The sequence below is a fragment of the Trachymyrmex septentrionalis genome, unplaced genomic scaffold (assembly GCF_001594115.1).
Source record: "Trachymyrmex septentrionalis isolate Tsep2-gDNA-1 unplaced genomic scaffold, Tsep1.0 scaffold40, whole genome shotgun sequence".
In the NCBI taxonomy this organism is placed as follows: Eukaryota; Metazoa; Arthropoda; class Insecta; order Hymenoptera; family Formicidae; genus Trachymyrmex; species Trachymyrmex septentrionalis.
This window is the reverse complement of record NW_017305569.1, coordinates 795,132-815,398: the sequence shown is the minus strand read 5'-3', so window position 1 is coordinate 815,398 and position 20,267 is coordinate 795,132. Positions and strand designations below refer to the sequence as shown.

At 32.9% G+C, this 20,267-nt stretch overlaps 8 protein-coding genes across 12 annotated transcripts in view; 4 read left to right on the top strand and 4 right to left on the bottom strand.

The window, feature by feature from the left end:
• The window catches only part of LOC108751102 (ubiquitin carboxyl-terminal hydrolase 47), an 8,666-nt gene extending 7,823 nt beyond the window's left edge, over positions 1 to 843 (bottom strand). The window contains exon 1 of one of the 4 annotated variants that reach the window (XM_018491081.1): positions 461 to 843. The gene's annotated coding sequence lies outside the window, so the exon portion shown is untranslated. Of the gene's footprint in view, positions 1 to 30; positions 220 to 460 lie in introns of those variants that run through there. The other 3 variants (XM_018491083.1, XM_018491084.1, XM_018491082.1) reach the window with 3 other exon arrangements.
• Positions 1 to 11,999, bottom strand: part of LOC108751106 (histone H2B) — a 12,582-nt gene extending 583 nt beyond the window's left edge. The window contains exons 1-2 of the mRNA XM_018491089.1: positions 11,581 to 11,999; positions 6,645 to 6,652 (exon numbers count right to left, since the gene is read on the bottom strand). Of these exons, the coding sequence (XP_018346591.1) occupies positions 6,649 to 6,652; positions 11,581 to 11,948 (372 nt within the window). The 5' untranslated portion in view covers positions 11,949 to 11,999 and the 3' untranslated portion in view covers positions 6,645 to 6,648. The remainder of the gene's footprint in view (positions 1 to 6,644; positions 6,653 to 11,580) is intronic.
• Positions 2,001 to 7,086, top strand: LOC108751104 (small G protein signaling modulator 3 homolog). Of its 2 annotated transcripts, XM_018491086.1 has the most exons (16): positions 2,001 to 2,081; positions 2,150 to 2,328; positions 2,790 to 2,971; positions 3,129 to 3,227; positions 3,343 to 3,506; positions 3,572 to 3,782; positions 3,876 to 4,006; positions 4,094 to 4,327; positions 4,422 to 4,516; positions 4,603 to 4,748; positions 4,864 to 4,961; positions 5,031 to 5,210; positions 5,387 to 5,497; positions 5,798 to 6,108; positions 6,539 to 6,699; positions 6,786 to 6,978. In XM_018491086.1, the coding sequence occupies exons 2-16, from the start codon at positions 2,260 to 2,262 to the stop codon at positions 6,976 to 6,978; spliced, it is 2,385 nt and encodes a 794-aa protein (XP_018346588.1). In that variant the 5' UTR covers positions 2,001 to 2,081; positions 2,150 to 2,259. The 2 variants fall into 2 exon arrangements, with proteins under 2 accessions (XP_018346588.1, XP_018346589.1); XM_018491087.1 differs by lacking the exon at positions 2,001 to 2,081 and having other exon boundaries at positions 2,260 to 2,328; positions 6,786 to 7,086.
• Positions 8,111 to 10,174, bottom strand: LOC108751105 (glycerate kinase). The gene is given in 2 exon segments (XM_018491088.1): positions 8,111 to 8,131; positions 8,134 to 10,174. Coding segments are annotated over 2 exon segments (2,001 nt in total). The 5' UTR covers positions 10,114 to 10,174.
• A 187-nt stretch (positions 12,000 to 12,186) lies between the features above and the next one.
• LOC108751011 (histone H2A) lies at positions 12,187 to 12,771 on the top strand. Its single transcript, XM_018490932.1, has one exon. The coding sequence runs from the start codon at positions 12,229 to 12,231 to the stop codon at positions 12,601 to 12,603; it is 375 nt and encodes a 124-aa protein (XP_018346434.1). The 5' UTR covers positions 12,187 to 12,228; the 3' UTR covers positions 12,604 to 12,771.
• Positions 12,772 to 14,260: 1,489 nt separating this feature from the next.
• LOC108751012 (histone H2B) lies at positions 14,261 to 14,922 on the top strand. Its single transcript, XM_018490933.1, has one exon. It carries the CDS (start codon positions 14,405 to 14,407, stop codon positions 14,774 to 14,776), a length of 372 nt encoding a protein of 123 aa, XP_018346435.1. The 5' UTR covers positions 14,261 to 14,404; the 3' UTR covers positions 14,777 to 14,922.
• Positions 14,923 to 16,635: 1,713 nt separating this feature from the next.
• Positions 16,636 to 17,502, bottom strand: LOC108751139 (histone H4). Its single transcript, XM_018491180.1, has one exon. The coding sequence runs from the start codon at positions 17,459 to 17,461 to the stop codon at positions 17,150 to 17,152; it is 312 nt and encodes a 103-aa protein (XP_018346682.1). The 5' UTR covers positions 17,462 to 17,502; the 3' UTR covers positions 16,636 to 17,149.
• Positions 17,503 to 17,723: 221 nt separating this feature from the next.
• On the top strand, positions 17,724 to 18,216 carry LOC108751133 (histone H3). Its single transcript, XM_018491171.1, has one exon. The coding sequence runs from the start codon at positions 17,773 to 17,775 to the stop codon at positions 18,181 to 18,183; it is 411 nt and encodes a 136-aa protein (XP_018346673.1). The 5' UTR covers positions 17,724 to 17,772; the 3' UTR covers positions 18,184 to 18,216.
• Positions 18,217 to 20,267: the final 2,051 nt, after the last annotated feature.

Here is a 20,267-nt window from a genome sequence, read left to right as displayed (position 1 = left end):
GTAGTCTTTGCAAGATTTGTGTCCAAATACTTCACGTAAAAGACACAGAAGGAGCAACGGAAAGGCAACTGTCTTAAACAAATCGACATCGACGGGATCCTCTCTCATCAAGGGATCTCTTGATCCAGCATCGTGCCGCATTACTACAATCACTCACGCGTCACGCGTGTATTACGCGCGTTATGTAAATACGAGCATCTATCTAATCGCAAAGGTAACGTATATGAGCACGTTAGGTCCATGACGGCACAACATTCGGGAGATCGGAATGCGTCGCCGTGTCGGAGAAAGCTCTGCCAAGAGCTGTCCTCTCGATATCGCGTATTCCAAGGGGACCGAGATCCCACGATCGGCGTGAAAGAGATCAACGTGGAATCGCGTGTCGCGCGCGTGTGAAGTACGGAATAGTCGTCGCCGATTTCGGTGACCGACCGTGCGACGACTTCAAACAGGCATTTACCGCGGACTGCTGCGACCCGGTCAAAGGGGATAGACCCGTCGAGACGGCTGCGCGAACGAACGAATCAACGAACGAACAGCCGGTCGAACGAAATTCCACGATGACAGAACGGAGACTGGCCCCGAGAGAGAAAGAGAGAGAGTCCCCAGCGTCTCTCTCTCTCGCTCCCCCGTGCGTCCCCGTGCCGCGGCGTTCCCGGCGTGTTTCCCCGGCGAGTATCGCAGGATCCACCCGGTGTGCCGTTCCCGAAGTGCCTGACAACGTGTCCGACGCAGCCGAGCTGCCGGAGCCGCGAACGGTCCGCACCAACCTCACGATTCAGGAACTGACCCCTTACCGAAAATCACTGACACATGTGCAACGCATTCACTTTACGCCATGTTTTCCTGGACGGCGCATCATTCGCTCGCAGATCCGGGCGGGGGGGCGAGGGGGGGGATGAAACGGGAGAAGCAAACGATCGATTGGTGCTGCGCTCTACTGTTGCCTTTGGAGGTAACGCAGGTAACGGGATCTCGGCAAAGGCAAGGGGTCGATTGTGTATCTTGAGATAGGTGAAAATTACAAAAGAGAGCGTTTCACTCGAACATTTGTAACAATCTTATATCAGTTAATACCTAGTGAACTTGCTCACCTTTATAATTTTTACCTCGTTTGAAGATACGATCTCTTGGAGTTTTTTTCTCTTTTCACTAGTTTTCCTTAACAATTCTAATATATATAAATGTACGATATAAATATACATGTATTTGGTACATTACAGGTCTATCCAAAGTATTACGTTATTGTTATTCTAGAGATACATTTTATCAACGATGGAATAAGCGCAACTGGTATATTTCTGCAGAGCACGTTTGAATTTAATACTGAAAAATCTTCGTGACCAAATAAAATGTTAAGAATAAATTATAATGACTTTCAAATTAATTTCGAACATTCGGGCAAAATTCGTCTTTATTTTAATCTTCTTTTGATTTTTCTTTTAATTTGCGTTTCTGTGTTAAATTATCACAAATAGTATATATAAATGTAAATAAAAACAAATATGTAATAATATATCCGAGAAAAAAATAAAACCTAATGTATAGTGTGTTTATCCCCAAAAGGATTTATATTAAAGAAGCAAAAAGATACATTGATTTCTCAATACATTTATATAAATTAACAAACAATTAATATTACTGAAATGCTTTGTTTATTTACGTTTAAAGAATTAATGAAACAGTTGAATTTATTATTAACAATAACAATAAAAACCATAGAATGTATTACATTAGAATATGAGGCACGAGTTGCCAAAGCTATGACATGAAATATGGATGTTTCCCATTATAAGTACATATTTTATCTCCATTCGATAATACAAATAAGTCAACAGATTCTATTTTCTTTTTAGCAAACAAGATGTGCATGCGGTTAATAGCGATTGGATTTAATTCAGAAAACTTGAAAAAAGCTTGGAAAAAGATATGAAATGCGATTTAAAAAACTCAATAACGAAATACAAAATAATTTCAATGTTTAACGAGGAATGTCCGTTTCTTATCGGATGTGCCGTATATTTTTGATTTTTTTTTTGTTCCGGCTGGATTTTGAAACGAGATCTCCCAGATGACGCTACGTAAGTGTGATGCAGTCGCTTTCTTTTTTTTTCTCGTTGTGACGTTAATCCATAAGGCCTCCACTCAGCTCCACTCCACCTGCTCCACCATGGCGCGACGTTGACAGGCCACGACGTAAGGGAGATATCAATGGGGATCTGACGCGTTGACGAGTCGAGATTACATCGGGGACGCATTATGGACTTGGCCAAGTCGTTTTTCAATGTTCGCGATCATGATGGTTACGTCGGGAAAGAGGAACATAATGTAAGTACTCTCTCGAATCATTATAATGCTGGGTTTACTTCTGCGAGGTTGCACGTAGATTAACATGTGGAATCGAATTTGGTTAACTCCTTATTATCCAAATTTGTCAGATTTATTATAGCTCTTTCAATATGTAAAACTATATTAAATAAAAACAGAAACGAACGGGTGAATGTAGTGTCTAGAAAAGTGACTTCAACTTTAAATTTCTAATGATAGAGAGAAAGAATGAAAAATGAATTAGAAAAATAATGAATAATATAAATGTATGAAAATCAAAACTAATAAAAAATAAATATAAATAATAAATTTACATATTGACTTGCGAGTTGTAATAAGGAAAATTAAAAAAATTTTTTTCAATGGAAATTCTTGAAAAATATTGATGTAGATCAGTAAAAAAATTCTCCTTGATTATTATACTTGTTTTAGATTTGTCAAATATAATTTTATGTTTTTAGAAAAAAATAGAAACAGCCATTTCTGAAGATGAGGCCGAAGTAGAAGTTGGAAGTTTGTGTGGTGAGGCTTTGTCACCAGCACCAGGTGGTCCATTTTCAGCATTGACTCCATCCATGTGGCCGCAAGATATCTTGGCTAAATTGAATCAACCTGATGATCCAAATTCACAACCTGAATATAGGTAAGACTTATGTATATCAAACAATGTACAAAAGTATTAAACTTTTTTTTTTAAATGTATACAAAAACTGCATTTATAAAAAAAACATAGTAAAATAATTTTGCAAATTAATATTTACAGTTACAAATTAATATTTATAACTGTTCCATCAATCTAGGTTTGATGAATTTGGCTTTCGTGTGGAAGAAGAAGATGGCCCTGAACAGAATTCAAAAAAATTGCTGGGAATACCATTTGTTGAGGATCCTCAACATAGGTTAATTAAAATCGTATTTTCATAGCATACTTAATAAAATATAGCTATTGCAATTGTACTTGTAATGGAGGTATAAAAATAGATAAAATTGAAACATATTGGTTTGCTCTTTTAGATTGCAATGGGTTGCTCTTTTGGAATTTAGTCATAATAAAGAAGTGGCAGAACTCTCCTGGCAAAATATGGATCGAAATCTACCACGTACAGATAAATTACGTGAAATGGTTCGCCGTGGCATACCTCATTCCTTGAGACCTCAAATTTGGATGCGCATGTCAGGTATAAGCAATAAAAACACAAATTTTTAATGACAAGTTATGATGAAAATACGTTTTTAATTACAGGAGCACTTCAGAAAAAGTGTTCATCGGAAATAATGTACAAAGATATAGTGAAAGCCTCGAGTAATGATGCATTAATGACCAATAAGCAAATAGAAAAAGATCTCCTTCGCATTATGCCAGCCAATGCGTGTTTCAGTCATCTCCATAGTACTGGTATACCCCGTTTAAGACGCGTTATGCGTGCCTTAGCTTGGTTATATCCTGATATTGGGTATGGAGAAGTACAAATATAATTAATTTTAACATTATTTTATTAAGTTAAATACATGATATTAATATATAATTTTTATCCTGTTATATCAAGTTACTGTCAAGGTACGGGTACAATGGCGGCGTCATTATTATTACTTTTGGAAGAGGAAGATGCATTCTGGATGATGACAACAATAGTGGAAGATTTGTTGCCAGCTTCGTATTACTCTTCAACATTATTAGGTAATACATTTTATCAACCTTATAGAATATTTAAAGTAACAAAAATTTAATGCTAATTGTAACATAAAATTATTATTATTTCCATAGGTATTCAAGCTGACCAAAAAGTACTTCGCACATTAGTAGCTAATTACCTTCCTGACATAGATCATGTTTTGCTGCAACATGACATAGAATTAAGTCTTATATCTCTGCACTGGTTTCTGACTTTATTTGCATCAGTTGTGCATATGAAAATATTACTACGAATATGGGATATGTTCCTTTTTGATGGATCTATAGTTTTATTCCAAATTACGCTTGGAATGTTGAAGATAAAAGGTATATATTGTTAATATATATTTATTATATTTTGAGCGATCTATATTATATTAGACAATTGCTTATAAAATGTTTTTTTTTTTTGTTTTTTCAGAAACAGACTTGAGACAATTGGAGAACTCTGCACAAATATTTAACGCTCTCTCAGATATACCAGGAGACATTGACGATGTGGACCAATTATTCAACGTATGTTTCTCTTGATTGTTTCTCTTAACAATTTTAAAAACATGTTATAACGTAGTCTGTTTTAACATAAATTCGATATTTTTTAGGTATCTTTAGAAGTTAGTGGATCACTGACAGACGTGTTAGTCGAGACTCATCGACGTCGTCACTTAGCTTATTTAATGGCTGATCAAGGCGGATTGGTAGGAAATCCAGATGCAGTACCAAATTTACCAAAACAACATTTGAATAGGTATAAGTGATGAAAAATATATTATGTGTAATTCCTATTTAATAATAATTCACGATCACAATAGTTTGAATTTTTTTATATTTATATATGTATCTCCTTTATGGTCTTTTTACAGACGTCAAATGAAGCGAAATAAATCAATGTTGCAAACAATTTTATTTGGAAATGATGACGGCGAAGACGATACAAAATCTAAAAATATTCGTCAAACAGGTATATATGCACAGCGTCATGTAGAATTTTTAATAAAATTTGTCTATAATTTAATATATGAACTTTTAGAAATTCTAGTTGATCTAAGGGAAGCCGTTTTACAAGTTGCAAGACATTTCATAAATGTCGATCCAAAATTAAATAATGTTGTTCTCATAGCAGATTATACAATGGAAAGTCATGCAAAAGACCATGACAATTATGTTAATGTGTCACGGACACGGAAAAGAAGAGCAAAAGCTTTACTAGGTAATTAGATATAAATATCTTTTTTATTGCATACTATAACGATATGATTTTAATAATAATAATAAAAATAGATTGAAAACAATAAAAATAAAGATTCATATAATTTAAAAAATCAAATGAAGATGAAAGAATCAATGTGAAAAATGCTCTATACAAATATATTAATTTTGTTACAGATTTTGAGAGACACGATGACGATGAACTTGGCTTCAGAAAGAATGATATAATTACAATCATTAGTCAAAAAGATGAACATTGTTGGGTGGGAGAACTTAATGGGTTAAGAGGTAATATAAGTAACGAAAGAAATCTTACAATATTATGAGTATTATAATGAAATGAATGAATTTGTGATAGGCATGTTAATTTTTTTATAACAGTTTAATTATATATTTTAATTATTTATATTTGTTTATTTTTTAATATTTTTTAAATGTATGTTTTATATTTTACGTTATCTTCTTTGCGATTTTTTGTAATAAGTATATGCTGATAATTATACAGATCTTTAAAGTGAATTATCTTATTTTCTTATTTTAAGTGATATTTTTTTCAAAATATATTTTAGTCTAACAATATATTTCTAGGATGGTTTCCTGCGAAGTTTGTAGAATTGCTGGATGAACGAAGCAAACAATATACATGCGCTGGAGACGATGCAGTTAGCGAAGCTGTTACAGATTTAGTAAGGGGTACATTGTGTCCCACTGTGAAAGCAGTCTTAGAACATGGAATGAAAAGACCATCATTTTTGGGTGGACCATGTCATCCGTGGTTATTTATAGAAGAAGCTTCTAACAGAGAAGTGGAAAAAGACTTCAATTCTGTTTATAGTCGATTGGTACTGTGCAAAACGTACAGGTTGGATGAAGATGGCAAAGTTCTCACGCCAGAAGAGGTATTACAAATTATATTCATTTTTCTTGTGTATACATTTGATTAAAGAGCCTAGAAAAAAGCTACCAATCACGTACTTCTTTTTATATAGTTAACTATAGTTGCGTTTCGAATTACGTACAAAGCGCATGATGCATCATTTGTCCTTATTGTTCACCGAAGACTGAAAAAGGAAAATGGAATATCTCTGCGCTTTATACGTAATTCGGAACGCACCTTATAACTTCATTCCGTTGCGCATATAATGCGTATGAAGGTATTTTATCTTTGTTTAACACTCTGCGAATAACGAGGATAGAATGATACCTCATGCGTGCAACAGAACTTATATAATTTTTGTGATTTTTGCTCAGAATCACATGATCAATTGACGCCACATTAACGTCTCTTTCTTAGGCTTTTTACATTCAGTAATAAAGAAAATGTTTCAGTTATTGTATCGTTGTGTCCAATCTGTAAATTTAACACACGACAATGCACACGCTCAGATGGATGTGAAATTACGTTCTCTCATTTGTCTCGGTTTAAACGAACAAGTGCTTCATTTATGGCTGGAAGTCTTATGTTCCTGTGTAGAAGTAGTGCAAAAGTGGTAAGTATGCACAAATTATCTGTGTGTGCTATTCAATAATATCTATTTTCTGTTACGATATATATAATAGTATATATAATGTTTAGGTATCAACCGTGGAGCTTCATAAATAGTCCAGGTTGGGTGCAAATAAAATGTGAGTTAAGAATATTAAGTCAATTTGCATTTAACTTGAATCCCGATTGGGAACTACCGCCCAAAAAAGAACAATCACAGCCTTTAAAAGATGGAGTTCGCGATATGCTAGTCAAACATCATTTATTTAGTTGGGATCTTTAGTAGATAAGATAGTTAATAAGATTATGCCAATCTTCTACTTTTCGTCCAAAAACTTAGGATTTAATTTTCCATTTCTCTCTAGTCTCTAATTTAATTATAATAAAAAAGTCAGGGTATATCGAAATATATATTTTGATTTAAAAAATTTTTTATAAATAACAGCAATCTTAATAATTGCAAAGATTTTTAGCATCGAAAATTTTTAGATTGAAATTTAATGCACACTAATGACTAAGAAATGTAATGTACAAATGAATATCTCTTTATCATTATATAACATAATTTATAAACGTTATAAAAGAAAGTTTATATTTATTTATATGCACAGACACTTAGTAAACAATAGTAGAAGAGACCCTACTTATATATTAAATTTTTTTTCTTCTCTTTAGATAAGCAAGCAAATAATATTTTAAGAAGCTTTTGAAAGTCCTTATCAAAATAATTCTGTATCTGTACCAAAATAATTGACAGAGAAAAACAATATATCTATGAAATAAAAATATTGGAATAGAAAGTATTAGATTACCAAAGTTGTGTATTGTGTCTAATTATATAAATGTTACTACGTAATTATATATTCCTTTATGAAATATTAGTTTTATATTTTTTCGTCATAAGAAAAAATATCGATATAGTCAACAAACAATATAATACATATATATAAATATATATTATAATATATGATCTCTGTAGATATCTATGTATGATAGAGAATATATATTGTCATATCTTCAAGCAAATAGATATGTTATGTAGTAATGTTGTAATTTAAAGCCATAATCTAAAACGTCCTATTCGAAAAAAATTTTACTCAAAATATAGTACATGTAACATATACTTCAAATATTATATTATCGAGTAAAATTTTCCTCGGAGACGTTTTGGAATGTAGCCTAAAAGATTTATTTTTAAGCAGTGCCTTCTTGATATTCAAATATAATTGAAATATTTTATATATATTTAAAAGTTTTCAGTATTTACAAAATGTGTAAATTATCTATTTTCTTCCAAAGTGAAATATTGAACATGTAATTTATTTTATACAACGCAATTATGTAATAATTATATAACGTAGGATTTTTTATAGCTATATTCTTGATATACTTTTAATTAATCAAGTTTATGTTTTTTAGTACAGCACGTATCTGTAAAATTTTTATCAATAATTTTTAGGAACGGTTTTTCCGCTTTAATTTCAGTAGTTAAAGGTGGAGTTTGTAAAAATTCGTCTTTATCAAATGTTAAAGGAGCACATGCAGCCTTGTACTTTTCAATAGTCAATGCGTCAATGTGTAAATCATGTACGTCCAAGATATCTTCTTCATACGTTGGTTTGTCAAAGGAATCAATCTCACACTTGCACGACCGTTTTTTTATATAAATAAAATGTAAATCCATAACATTAGTGCCAGTTTTTCCCGTTTTAACTAAGTCCGCCCCCTTCTTAAAGCGCGAGTAAAAATTATACGTATCGTTTTCTTGTAAGACATTTTCAGGTAACATGCGTTCTACTTCCATTGTCTTTAATACTAAATGATCGATATGTTCATTAATATCTTCTCGAGAAGACTTTTCTATTGTGCTACTGAAATCTCGTCCTTTTTGTTCAATATTAGATTCTGCTGCAAATCTATTCGTTCGTTGCCGTCTGTACGAATCCTGCGTTTTTCTGTCTGTCATTATTTTCGCCTGTACTTTTTCTTGCTCTTCAGTCTTCATAGATTTAATTTTTGTGTAAAAATCGTGCATTACGGGCGCAATGGCAGGATAACCAAATGCACCTGCTGCATCGGTAGGACCATCTTGACCATCAGTACCTGCACTGAGCATCATCACATCGTACTCGATAAGTCGCGGATAAGTTTTGATTTTTGCTAGCCAATCTAGTGAAAAACGTAAAGCTAATTCCTGATTTCTACCGCCTTTTCCTTGACCTGTTACCACAACCGTAGGTTCTCCACCTCCGATTAAAACTATACCATTGAGATTGCCAATAAGATGATGAAAGATTTCGTCGATTTTATCAATAGATAATGAAAGTATTGGCATAGTCCGTACTTTGTCGTAAAATTCTTTTCTCTCCAGCTCATTTAGCAAAACGAGACATATCAAACTTGTTAAATGAACATATGCTGAACTAACGTCTTGTACATTTCCTGTGACATTATTCTTTAAGATTATTGGAGTTAATTTTTTGCGCAAAGCTTCAAGTTTTGCAGCTTCCAGAGCCACTGTATTGTTTCCTAGAATTATATTCGTCACGTGTTTGAACTGTTTAGTGGCAGTTTTAGCTGTAACTGGATTTAATAACGGTTTGTCATCAAACGACTCCTTGGACGTTATGACAGTCTTTAAATTGCCCTCAAGTGACTGAAATAAGTTATATCTTTTTAATATAGCAACAACAGGCTCCGGTGTTCTCGGATTATAAACAGTAGGGCCACTGGCGATCAAGTCTACGGGATCACCGACAATATCGGATAGTATCAGCGTAATAACGGATGCGGGGTAGGCCATACGTGCTAGACCACCGCCTTTTACCAGAGACAGCTTTTGTCTCACGGTGTTAAGCTCGGTGATATCAGCACCTGCATTTTGGAGCTTTTTACAAAGTTCCAACTTGTCTTCTTGAGCCAGAACGGGCCTCGGCATGTACAGCAATGCGGAACCTCCACCTGATACTAATACTATCAGAGTATCCATCTTGGTTAGCTTTTCGACCAGGTCTACAATATCATGCGTGGTGTCCAACGATCTGTCATCAGGTTGATTGTTGATACCACCTTCGCGATAGTCTATCCTACTATTGTGCAACTTAGGGAAGCTAGATTTATCTTCGAAGGTCCACATAGCGTCCCTCGACATACTCGGCACGCTGACAATGCCCTTCTTCAAAGTATCGCCGAGCACTCGCTCGAGTTCTACGGCCATTCCCATAACCGCCTTACCGAATCCGACGAGATAAACATCCCCTTTAAGCGGGAAGCTCCTCTCGTCGACGTACAAAGCGTTACCTTGGAGTTTCACCCTCCTCCTTACAATTTCGTTCGGCGACACCGCTTTCACGGCGGAACGGAAGATATCTCTTAAATCGGCTCTCGACTCCGACAGGAATTTCGTGTCCGTTGCCATATCGCGATTTGAATTTGTACACTTGGAAATTTTTGAGAGGTTAGGACGAAAAGTAACCGTACGACTGAAAAATGAAAATAAACATAAACGAAACGTTTCCCCGAGACGCATTTGGTCGAGACGTTTCGACGACGAGAATCAAGACACTTGCCTGTGCAAAATGAACTTATGGAATATTATTCTCTGTCGCATTATAATCGATTATTAAATGCATCGACTCGACTGCAGCGTGAGACTTCTTGCGAGATAACACAATGCGGTATCTTTTTTATCAATAGTTTTCACGCCACGTTCCACGTCACGCATTGCCGAAATATTTAAATTAAACAATCTCGACTTTTCAAGTTTCGCGAAATACGCAATTCTATAACTCTACGTTACGCAATTATTTAATTGTTCGGAGTCCACTTCGAGAACGGCACAGTTGCGGTCTGGATAATCGAACATTTGTATGAAAGTACATAATCTTTGCAGTGCCGAACATAAAAATTCCACTTGCATCTCTCTATAAATACAGTCGTTAGTTTGTTAATTTTACTTTCACGGCTGATTCTTGCCGGAGAAAGAAGTACTGTCGACCTACAATTCGTGACTGACAATCCTATGTTAGAATCGAACGGCATGCTCTCTCTTCCCTCAGCAACAGTCGTAACGACGACAAATAAGGCGAGAAACTCGAATGTATCAGTTAGAATAAAAAAATTGTAATACATATCGTGTGTTTTCCACAAACGAAGTAAACACACTTGACAATTTATCGATAATTGAAAGATTAAATTTAACTCGATATGAATATATAGAAAAATATATATATATTAATGCTGTTTGTCTAAATTACTTAAAGCAAAAATATAAAATTATTACAAAGATTATATGTTTAAGAATTTTATTGTGATATAAATGAAAACATCTCAGTCGACACGAACTAAAAGTATATCTACGTTATAATTTAATGTTATTAACTATTATGTAACACCTACATATTAGATTAATATTGTTGAATGTGAGTTATAATATAAATATTTTTAGTTGATGTCAAGCAGGATTACATTTTATAATACATATAATTTAAATTTTAATTATAATGTATTTTATAATTTATTTATACTGCGGCATAAACAAAAAGGAATCAAAAACTAAATAAAAATAAATGAAAATTGTTTCATGGATATCATATTTCGATTTTTTAGACTTAAAATAATTTTGCATCCTGAAAATTAGAGAATTCATTTTTAATAGACAGAGGAGAGGCATCTTTCCATCAAATAAGTAAACTTTTGTATTAAGTAATCATATTTGGGCATCAAATTCATATAGAAATTGAATCAGTTTAGAACATATATATAAATATTTTGTATGTTCTGTGTGCAGAATAAAATTTTACAGGAGCGAAATCCAGAGAACAGTCAACGTTCGAATTTTTATTGGCCCTGAAAAGGGCCGTTTTTGTCGTCAATTCCAATTTACTTGGAACTAGTGTACTTGGTTACTGCTTTCGTGCCTTCGCTGACTGCGTGCTTCGCCAATTCACCGGGCAACAGAAGTCTCACAGCCGTCTGGATCTCCCGAGAGGTGATCGTCGAGCGCTTGTTGTAATGCGCTAGTCTCGACGCTTCCGCGGCGATTCTCTCGAATACATCGTTGACAAAGCTGTTCATGATGCTCATAGCTTTGCTGGAGATTCCGGTGTCCGGATGTACTTGCTTCAATACTTTGTAGATGTAAATGGCGTAGCTCTCCTTCCTCTTGCGCTTCTTCTTCTTGTCAGTCTTGCTAATATTCTTTTGAGCCTTACCGGCCTTCTTTACGGCTTTGCCACTCGCTTTAGGAGGCATTTTGTCGTACAATCGGAAAGCGGATAGAACCACGATACAACGTTCCCAACGTTCACGAGTAAAATGAGTTGGAGCGCAAACTAAGCTATCGTATATATACTATTCCGCGTCACCTACAGCGCACCAATCAGAAGGTCGGAGAGCAACTGTGCACGCCGATTGGTGGGGAGTGCGCTATCCTCGCGGGGTATAAAAGGGAGCGCTCGGCCGGCGAGACGTCACAAATCTCTCGCTTCTCTCGAAGAAAGTATATCCGTACCGTATTCGTTAATCGAGCAACATGTCTGGTCGTGGAAAGGGTGGCAAAGTCAAGGGAAAGGCAAAGTCTCGTTCCAATAGGGCGGGATTGCAGTTCCCTGTTGGTCGTATCCATCGTTTGCTGAGGAAAGGAAACTACGCCGAACGCGTCGGCGCTGGTGCACCGGTCTACCTGGCTGCAGTAATGGAGTATCTGGCCGCTGAAGTTTTGGAGTTGGCTGGCAACGCCGCTCGTGATAACAAGAAGACTAGGATCATCCCTCGTCACCTGCAACTCGCCATCCGCAATGACGAGGAGTTGAACAAGCTGTTGTCCGGTGTGACCATTGCCCAAGGCGGTGTTTTACCGAACATCCAGGCCGTATTGCTACCCAAGAAAACCGAGAAGAAGGCATAATCGTAATCTGGCATCTGATACAAATGGCCCTTTTCAGGGCCACAAAATTTTTTTAACGAAGGCATACTCTGTTCAGCATTTTGTAATACCTCACTATCCCTAATGCTTATACCATTTTCCTATCCACATTTTTAACAGTAGATTATTAAATTGAATTGATGAATCACGTCGCGCAATTTCTAGAGATAAAATATATTTATGAATTTACATAATTATTAAACATCAAGATCGATTTTCAAAAATAAGATTCTTTGATTTATTTATCTACTATTACTTACATAATTTATTTAGTTTTTCACAGTAATTTAAGATACTAGTTAATATTATTGAATTGCTTGTTAATTTAAATTTGTAACTACTTTAGTTGCAGTTTAGGATTCAGTTTCAAAACCAACAAATAATCGATGCGTTGTTTGTATAATTTGCGTGAATTAGAAACTATAAAATTTATTTTTAAATATTGAACACCCAGATCTGTTTTAATCGAAAGCTTTTACTTCATTTATTTATTTGTAATAATAGATCAATAGTCTTTCGTGTGAAACTAATATTGCGACTTTATTATCATATATTTTGATGTCTTATACAACTTCGTGCTATAATTCAAACATTTAAAATCAAATTGATTACATTTTATTGCTTAACTCTTGCGAATATCTTGTTTACCTTAGAAATTCAAACGTTTAATCGGTTTTAATGTCTTATTTTAGAGATATTAAAATAAATATTTCTAATGTTTTTAATTTCTGAGTTGCTCATGAATATCATTAGTTATCTTTTCTAGTTATTTCATGATTTCTGTCGCTTTGTAAATTTTGCTAAATATATAAAATAACAAATATTAATAAAAACAATAAATTAGATGTATATATATAATGGATATTATTTTTTTTTTTAATTTCCAATATTGTTCTTATCTTATTTGCTGTCTTTTTGTATTTATCTATATAAATAAAAACAGCAAATAAACATCTGGAAATATTTTAACATCGGGCAAGACACATGTGAAATCATCTCGATTCTCAATGTAACGTATCACGAAATGGCGTTGGAAAAGAAGGAATGTCCTGCCTTTGTTCGAACATCAAATGTGGTCAGACAAAGAAACATGGTTACTTTGTGCTATTCACAATTTTTACATCACAAATCAAATTCTAATATTTATTTAGATTTACGTTTTATATAATCTTTGAAGCATATAATTATTCTCTCTATTAGTATTAGAAAAAATAATTGAAAATATATATAAAGCTTCACGAAATACTATTCCTTTAATTTATATCTCGAACTTTATCATGAAATTATATATAATTCATTTCAATATAATTATATCTGAAACATGAAATTTTGTAGCACATATTACGTTAAATTATGTTGAAGTACATAAATTCAATTGTTTAATTGAAAGGTATGTTTTGCGTTATTACAAATTATTTAAAACTGTACCATTTAACAAACCAATGTAATTTTTCATACATTTTTACGTGTTACATTAAGACGAATGTTACTGAATTGTCAGGCCCATTTTGTTGTTCAATAAATTATTTTGACAAAGTCACAAAGTTTAACTTGAGTATCCTGTAGTTTTAGTTCAACGTCAAAAACGTGAGACAGTTGTTTCTACAGCGCACACCAATGAGGCCGAGGTCGACCCTATCGCGGTAGTGCTGAGCGATGTGATTGGTTGTTTCATGGCTACTCCGTTAGGTATATAAAGAACGCAGACGCCGAGAAAATCAATCGACGTTCAGACTTTGTTCAGTCCAGATCTACGCAGAGTTTCGTTACAACTAATCTCGACATGCCACCGAAAGCCAGTGGTAAAGCGGTGAAGAAGGCGGGCAAGGCTCAGAAGAACATTAGCAAAACCGACAAGAAGAAGAAGCGTAAGAGGAAGGAGAGCTATGCTATCTACATTTACAAGGTGTTGAAACAAGTGCATCCCGATACCGGAATTTCTAGCAAAGCCATGAGCATCATGAACAGTTTCGTTAACGATGTGTTCGAGAGAATTGCCGCCGAGGCGTCAAGATTGGCGCACTACAACAAAAGATCGACGATCACGTCTCGTGAGATACAAACTGCAGTGAGGCTTCTTTTACCTGGAGAATTGGCTAAGCACGCAGTCAGCGAGGGAACTAAAGCAGTGACCAAGTATACTAGCTCCAAGTGAAGCAATTTAATACACATTGCATACGCATATCGGCCCTTTTCAGGGCCAACAAATCCTCAAAACGTGGAAATCTCTTGTTTTACTCTCTAATAATCTATATCCATATCCCCATCTTTAATAATAAGACAAAGCATTAAAGTATAAATTATAGCAACTTTTATTTTTTGAACATTTCATATTTTTTATCGAAATTACTAAGTTCAAATACTTTAAAATAGTCTGGCGAATTCCGTCGCTTACATAACTTATATTACACTGATTATTAACACATGTAAGTAATTTAATCGATTAAGTACTAAATAATATTGTAACGTTTTATTTAACAGAACATTCCTGTATTATATCTTATTTCATTGTCGCAGTTTAATATATTATGTTTAATGTATTTTTAGATGTTATTTTAAAGCATTTTAATGTATATTAATTCGGTAATGTGTGCCACTGAATTTATATATAAATTCTATTATTATCAATATTATTCTATTGTTAATTTTTGACATTATTTCTTAAATAATTAATAAGCAAGATAAGCAATAAGAATTCAGTTGCGGACAGTTCGAGATTATTCCAATATCTTAAATTCATACTGTAATGACTTTTAACAGAGCTAATTTATTATGTAAATATTTAGAAATGATCTTTCGAACAGATCAAAATTTAATTGCAGTCGTATCAGGATGTATATTTTTTTTCTGTCAATTTTTAAATCACTTTTTAAAAACAAATAATAATAAATAACGGGCAAAGTAAGAGTCAATAACTTTTCTTTGACATTAACAAAAATTATATAATTATAATTAACAGAGGTAAAAATTACGTAACGCCAAAAATTAGAATCAAAATTAGGAAAATGAATACAAGTTACAAGTTTCGGCTACCGGATTGAGCCCTCTTCAGACATTAACACAACGAAAAAATCGCAAAATAAAATCAATTATCACAAAAGATCGCATATTCACAGTTCGGGTGAGTCTTGATCTCGAGTTCAATATAATTTCCGTACGGTTGAAACGTCAAATGTATTAAAAATATCTTGGTAAAGTTCTAGTTGATACAAAAGATAAAATTAAAAAACAACAAAAAAAAACCGTACCAAAAAATCTACGCAAGAATAAAATAAAATAAAATACCGAAAATCTAATAAAAATTTATTCACTTTTTAAAATCAAGATTTATTGAAATTTCATGTTTATTCAAAAGTCCGGTTTTATAATAAGTGATCGAATACTAGATAAAAAGAGATTCATATCTCTAAATAAAAAATCATATTAATCATTTGTTGTAAAAGTATATTTACGAAACCTTAATTGCTACATAATCCTTGCTCTCGTTTATTCAACAATTATTACTTTATCATTTTAGAATATAAAACGAGGAAAGAATATAATATATAATATACATAAAAACACAAGATAGTTTTAAAATTTTCTTTGCAAATTTGTTCTCTTTTTATAAGATAATAAAATTCGATGAAAAAATTATGCTAAATGTTTAGATGTTACAGATAGTTTAAATACGTGCAATACGTGCAGAAATGAAAACCGTAAAATGTTGAAACGACTGGAGTGATATTAAAAATATTTTTTTTTTATTATTTGCATTATAGCACTATGTTTAAAAGAAAATATTCCATTTAAAATGTTAATAAATATTTGAAATATTAATAAATCAGTTTTGTTGAACGTGAGAAAAATAATACAGAGAAACTATTTTTCAAATAGTTTTTAAAAAGTATCTAAATATTGTTATAACTTCAAAAATATTCAAACATTTTATTTAAAATAGATTATATAATAATTGGTACATGTTTTATAAATATTTATACATTTGTTTATTAGAATTTATTACAAATAGCTGCGTGTAATTACATTACTTTGTTAAAGTATAGACTTGTGTATACGAACAAAAGGATGGATAAACAAATGCGATAGATTGAATTGTAGTCTCCTTTTTTGATTATAAAGTGCTGAAGTAAATAGTCTATCTTATAACTGTTTTCCATTATTCTCGAGATATCTATTTCATATACATGGAGGTCATTTCGTAGAAATGTTCCTTCAATATAGAAATTGCAAACGAATCGATTCACTGCTTATAAAAATATCCAAAAATATATTCGAAAGTAAAATGCAATGAAAAGACTTGTTTTCTTTTTATTTAGCTTAATGTTTGACGAATATGAAAGATAAATGTAACATACTATAAAATTCGAAAATAAAGCATACGAATATAAAGTTAGCCTTCCTGAACATTAATACTTATCTTAATTCTAAATCTTAAGTCTGAAAAATTGCTGCAACAAGAAATACAACGTTTGAAATTTTTGGTGGCCCTGAAAAGGGCCGATTGTATACAAGTAAAAACTGTTTACGTTTAACCGCCGAAGCCGTACAAGGTTCTTCCTTGACGTTTCAGGGCGTAGACGACGTCCATGGCAGTCACAGTCTTTCTTTTTGCATGCTCGGTGTAGGTAACCGCGTCACGAATAACGTTTTCTAAGAACACCTTCAGTACACCACGTGTTTCTTCATAAATCAATCCGGAAATACGCTTGACTCCGCCACGACGTGCCAGACGGCGGATGGCTGGTTTGGTAATCCCCTGGATGTTATCACGGAGTACTTTACGATGTCTCTTTGCTCCTCCTTTTCCCAATCCTTTTCCTCCCTTACCGCGGCCAGTCATGATGATCTGCTTGTAATCGTCGTACGTACACTCAAGAAAGTGCCAAACGATTTTGGTGGCTCATCTCAGAAACCAGCCGATTTTATTCCCTGGCTGCTCCAACGCGCCCCACTCTGACGTCATCCACCAATCAGGAGCGTTCTCTGTCCACCTTGGTGGCTCACCCCACTCCTGAAGTAGTGACCAATCAAACGCGGCGCACTTTTCCGGTACTGTATATAACAGAGGAGCACTTCGGACGAGCTCACAATCTGATTTGACATAGAGTTCCACTCTATTGGAATTGACGCACTCGGAATTTCACGGTTACGATGGCGCGTACCAAGCAGACCGCTCGCAAATCGACAGGAGGAAAGGCACCTCGTAAACAGCTGGCCACGAAAGCTGCAAGGAAAAGTGCTCCAGCTACCGGTGGCGTGAAGAAACCCCATCGTTACAGGCCTGGCACTGTAGCCCTTCGTGAAATTCGTCGTTATCAGAAAAGTACGGAGTTATTAATCCGTAAATTGCCATTCCAACGACTTGTTCGTGAGATTGCTCAGGACTTCAAGACGGATCTTCGCTTCCAGAGTTCTGCTGTAATGGCTCTTCAAGAAGCTAGCGAGGCATATCTTGTCGGTCTTTTCGAAGATACGAACTTGTGTGCTATTCATGCTAAGCGAGTTACCATCATGCCTAAAGATATTCAACTGGCACGTCGTATCCGTGGCGAGCGAGCTTAATTAAGCACGATAAATTGTAAAAAAATATTTAATCGGCCCTTTTCAGGGCCAACAATTTTTCAAACGAATATTTCTTGTTTGCATATGTCTTATTTTTATTTATGATTTAAACAGAATTCTGAATATTTCTTTTTCAATATATTAAAGAAATTAGTATTTAAAGTAATTTCTCTTTCTCCATGTTTAACATACTTCGAAATTTTCGAATATTTCAATTCCATTTAATATTAGGTTAAGTAAAAAGTCATCGCGTTTTTTTAAAAGACATCTATCAGTAAAAACCGCAATTACTTTCTTACCAACAATATAAATATATCTTGATAGAGTAAAGTTTCAGCTTTAAAAATCTCTTTTTTAAATTATACGATACGACAATTTTTAATGGAGTTATGAGCAATTAAAGTCAAAATAATTCTTTTATTTAATCCGCGATAACTCAGTAATCAAAAGTCGTAGGAATATTAAAAAAAAACGATTTTGTAGGGAAAGTATCAAGCTTTCACGATAGGTAATCGAAAATTTTCTCAAATTCGTTTTGGACACGTTACAAATCCACAAAGTGAGAAGAAAATTTTTCGTCTTTTTCAGCTCGTAGTTTTTGGTATGTAAAAATTATCAAACTCATATAAACTTAAAAAATGTGATAAGCTTTTAAAAGTAGAGATTTCAAGCTTTAAAACCCTTTTTTTTAATTTGAATTTCATTCATTATTGACGAAGATATTGTATATACAACTTTGAGCTAAAAAATGCGCGATGACTTTTTACTTAACCTAATATTACAACGAATACGAACATGATAATAAAAATAAAATTTTATTTACATATAAAATTATCCTAATTTCAAGCAATATTTATATACAATTCAATTATGGCTTACAATTTATTATAATACCAATAATTCAATTATTAATAAACTCAAAAATATTTTTAGAACAATTTATAAACCCGAAAAAATGCATATAATGACAAATATATAAATTTGATGTGTCTGAAATTGAAAATGCTTCATATTTTTTCGTGGAGTATATACATATAATATTTCATAAACATTTAATTTCTTTATGTTTCGGAACCTTTTTATCTTATGTTCTTTGTATTGGTTTACGTTATATCTATCGATATTTATCGTGAATATGAAATTTACCTAAAAGTTTTCCAAATATTGATTTGCCTATTATAATTTATAAACATTGATGAGATTTAAATAAAATTATAAAAAATACTGAATACAGAAACAACTTGCATGAAACAACTTAGAAGATTACTTAATTCTATACAATAAGAAAAATGAAAACTGTAACACTATAAATAAAACTATAAATAAAACTATAGTAAAACTATAGTAAAAAGACATTAAAAGATTGTATTAACATTAAAATATACATTTAAACTAAATTTAGCGTATTAATTAAAGTTTATTTTGAATGTATTTCTTAATACAATTTCAGAAGCTTCTAATTATCATCACGCAATTATTACAATTATCGATATAATAAAACATGTTTATAAATTTTAATTTTAATTTTTCGTTAACTCATTGAATATGATCAATCCTAGTATACTATATTATATAAACTTAATACTATTTTCATAATTTCTCTGTGTCGGTTATTATAATAAAGAGTTGTTTAAGTCGAGTTTGATATAAGTGATTTTATCAGTATTATTTGTATTAAAAAATTAAACTAAAAATATTGAAAATATTTTAAGACTATGTAAATTTGTAGAGCCTTGAGTTCTTAAAATAGTGATATTTAATAAATTATTAATAAGCGTTCTACATATTTTCATCATAATCGAGTCTTTTGAGATCATTACATATAAAATTCAAATAAAATTTTACATTATTTTACTATCATGTACATCCTATATTGACGTGACATATCTGCAAGCATTAAATTATCAAAGAATTAATATCTAATAAGCCGTTTTATCATTATTATTATTATGCAATTTAATTGATTCAATGAGTTCTTTATCTTTTTTTAATTATAAAAATTAAAAAAGACATATGTATCTTTAAATTGAGATTAAAGTAATCTACATTGGTAGAAACGAGCATCAATCACATAAATTATTATC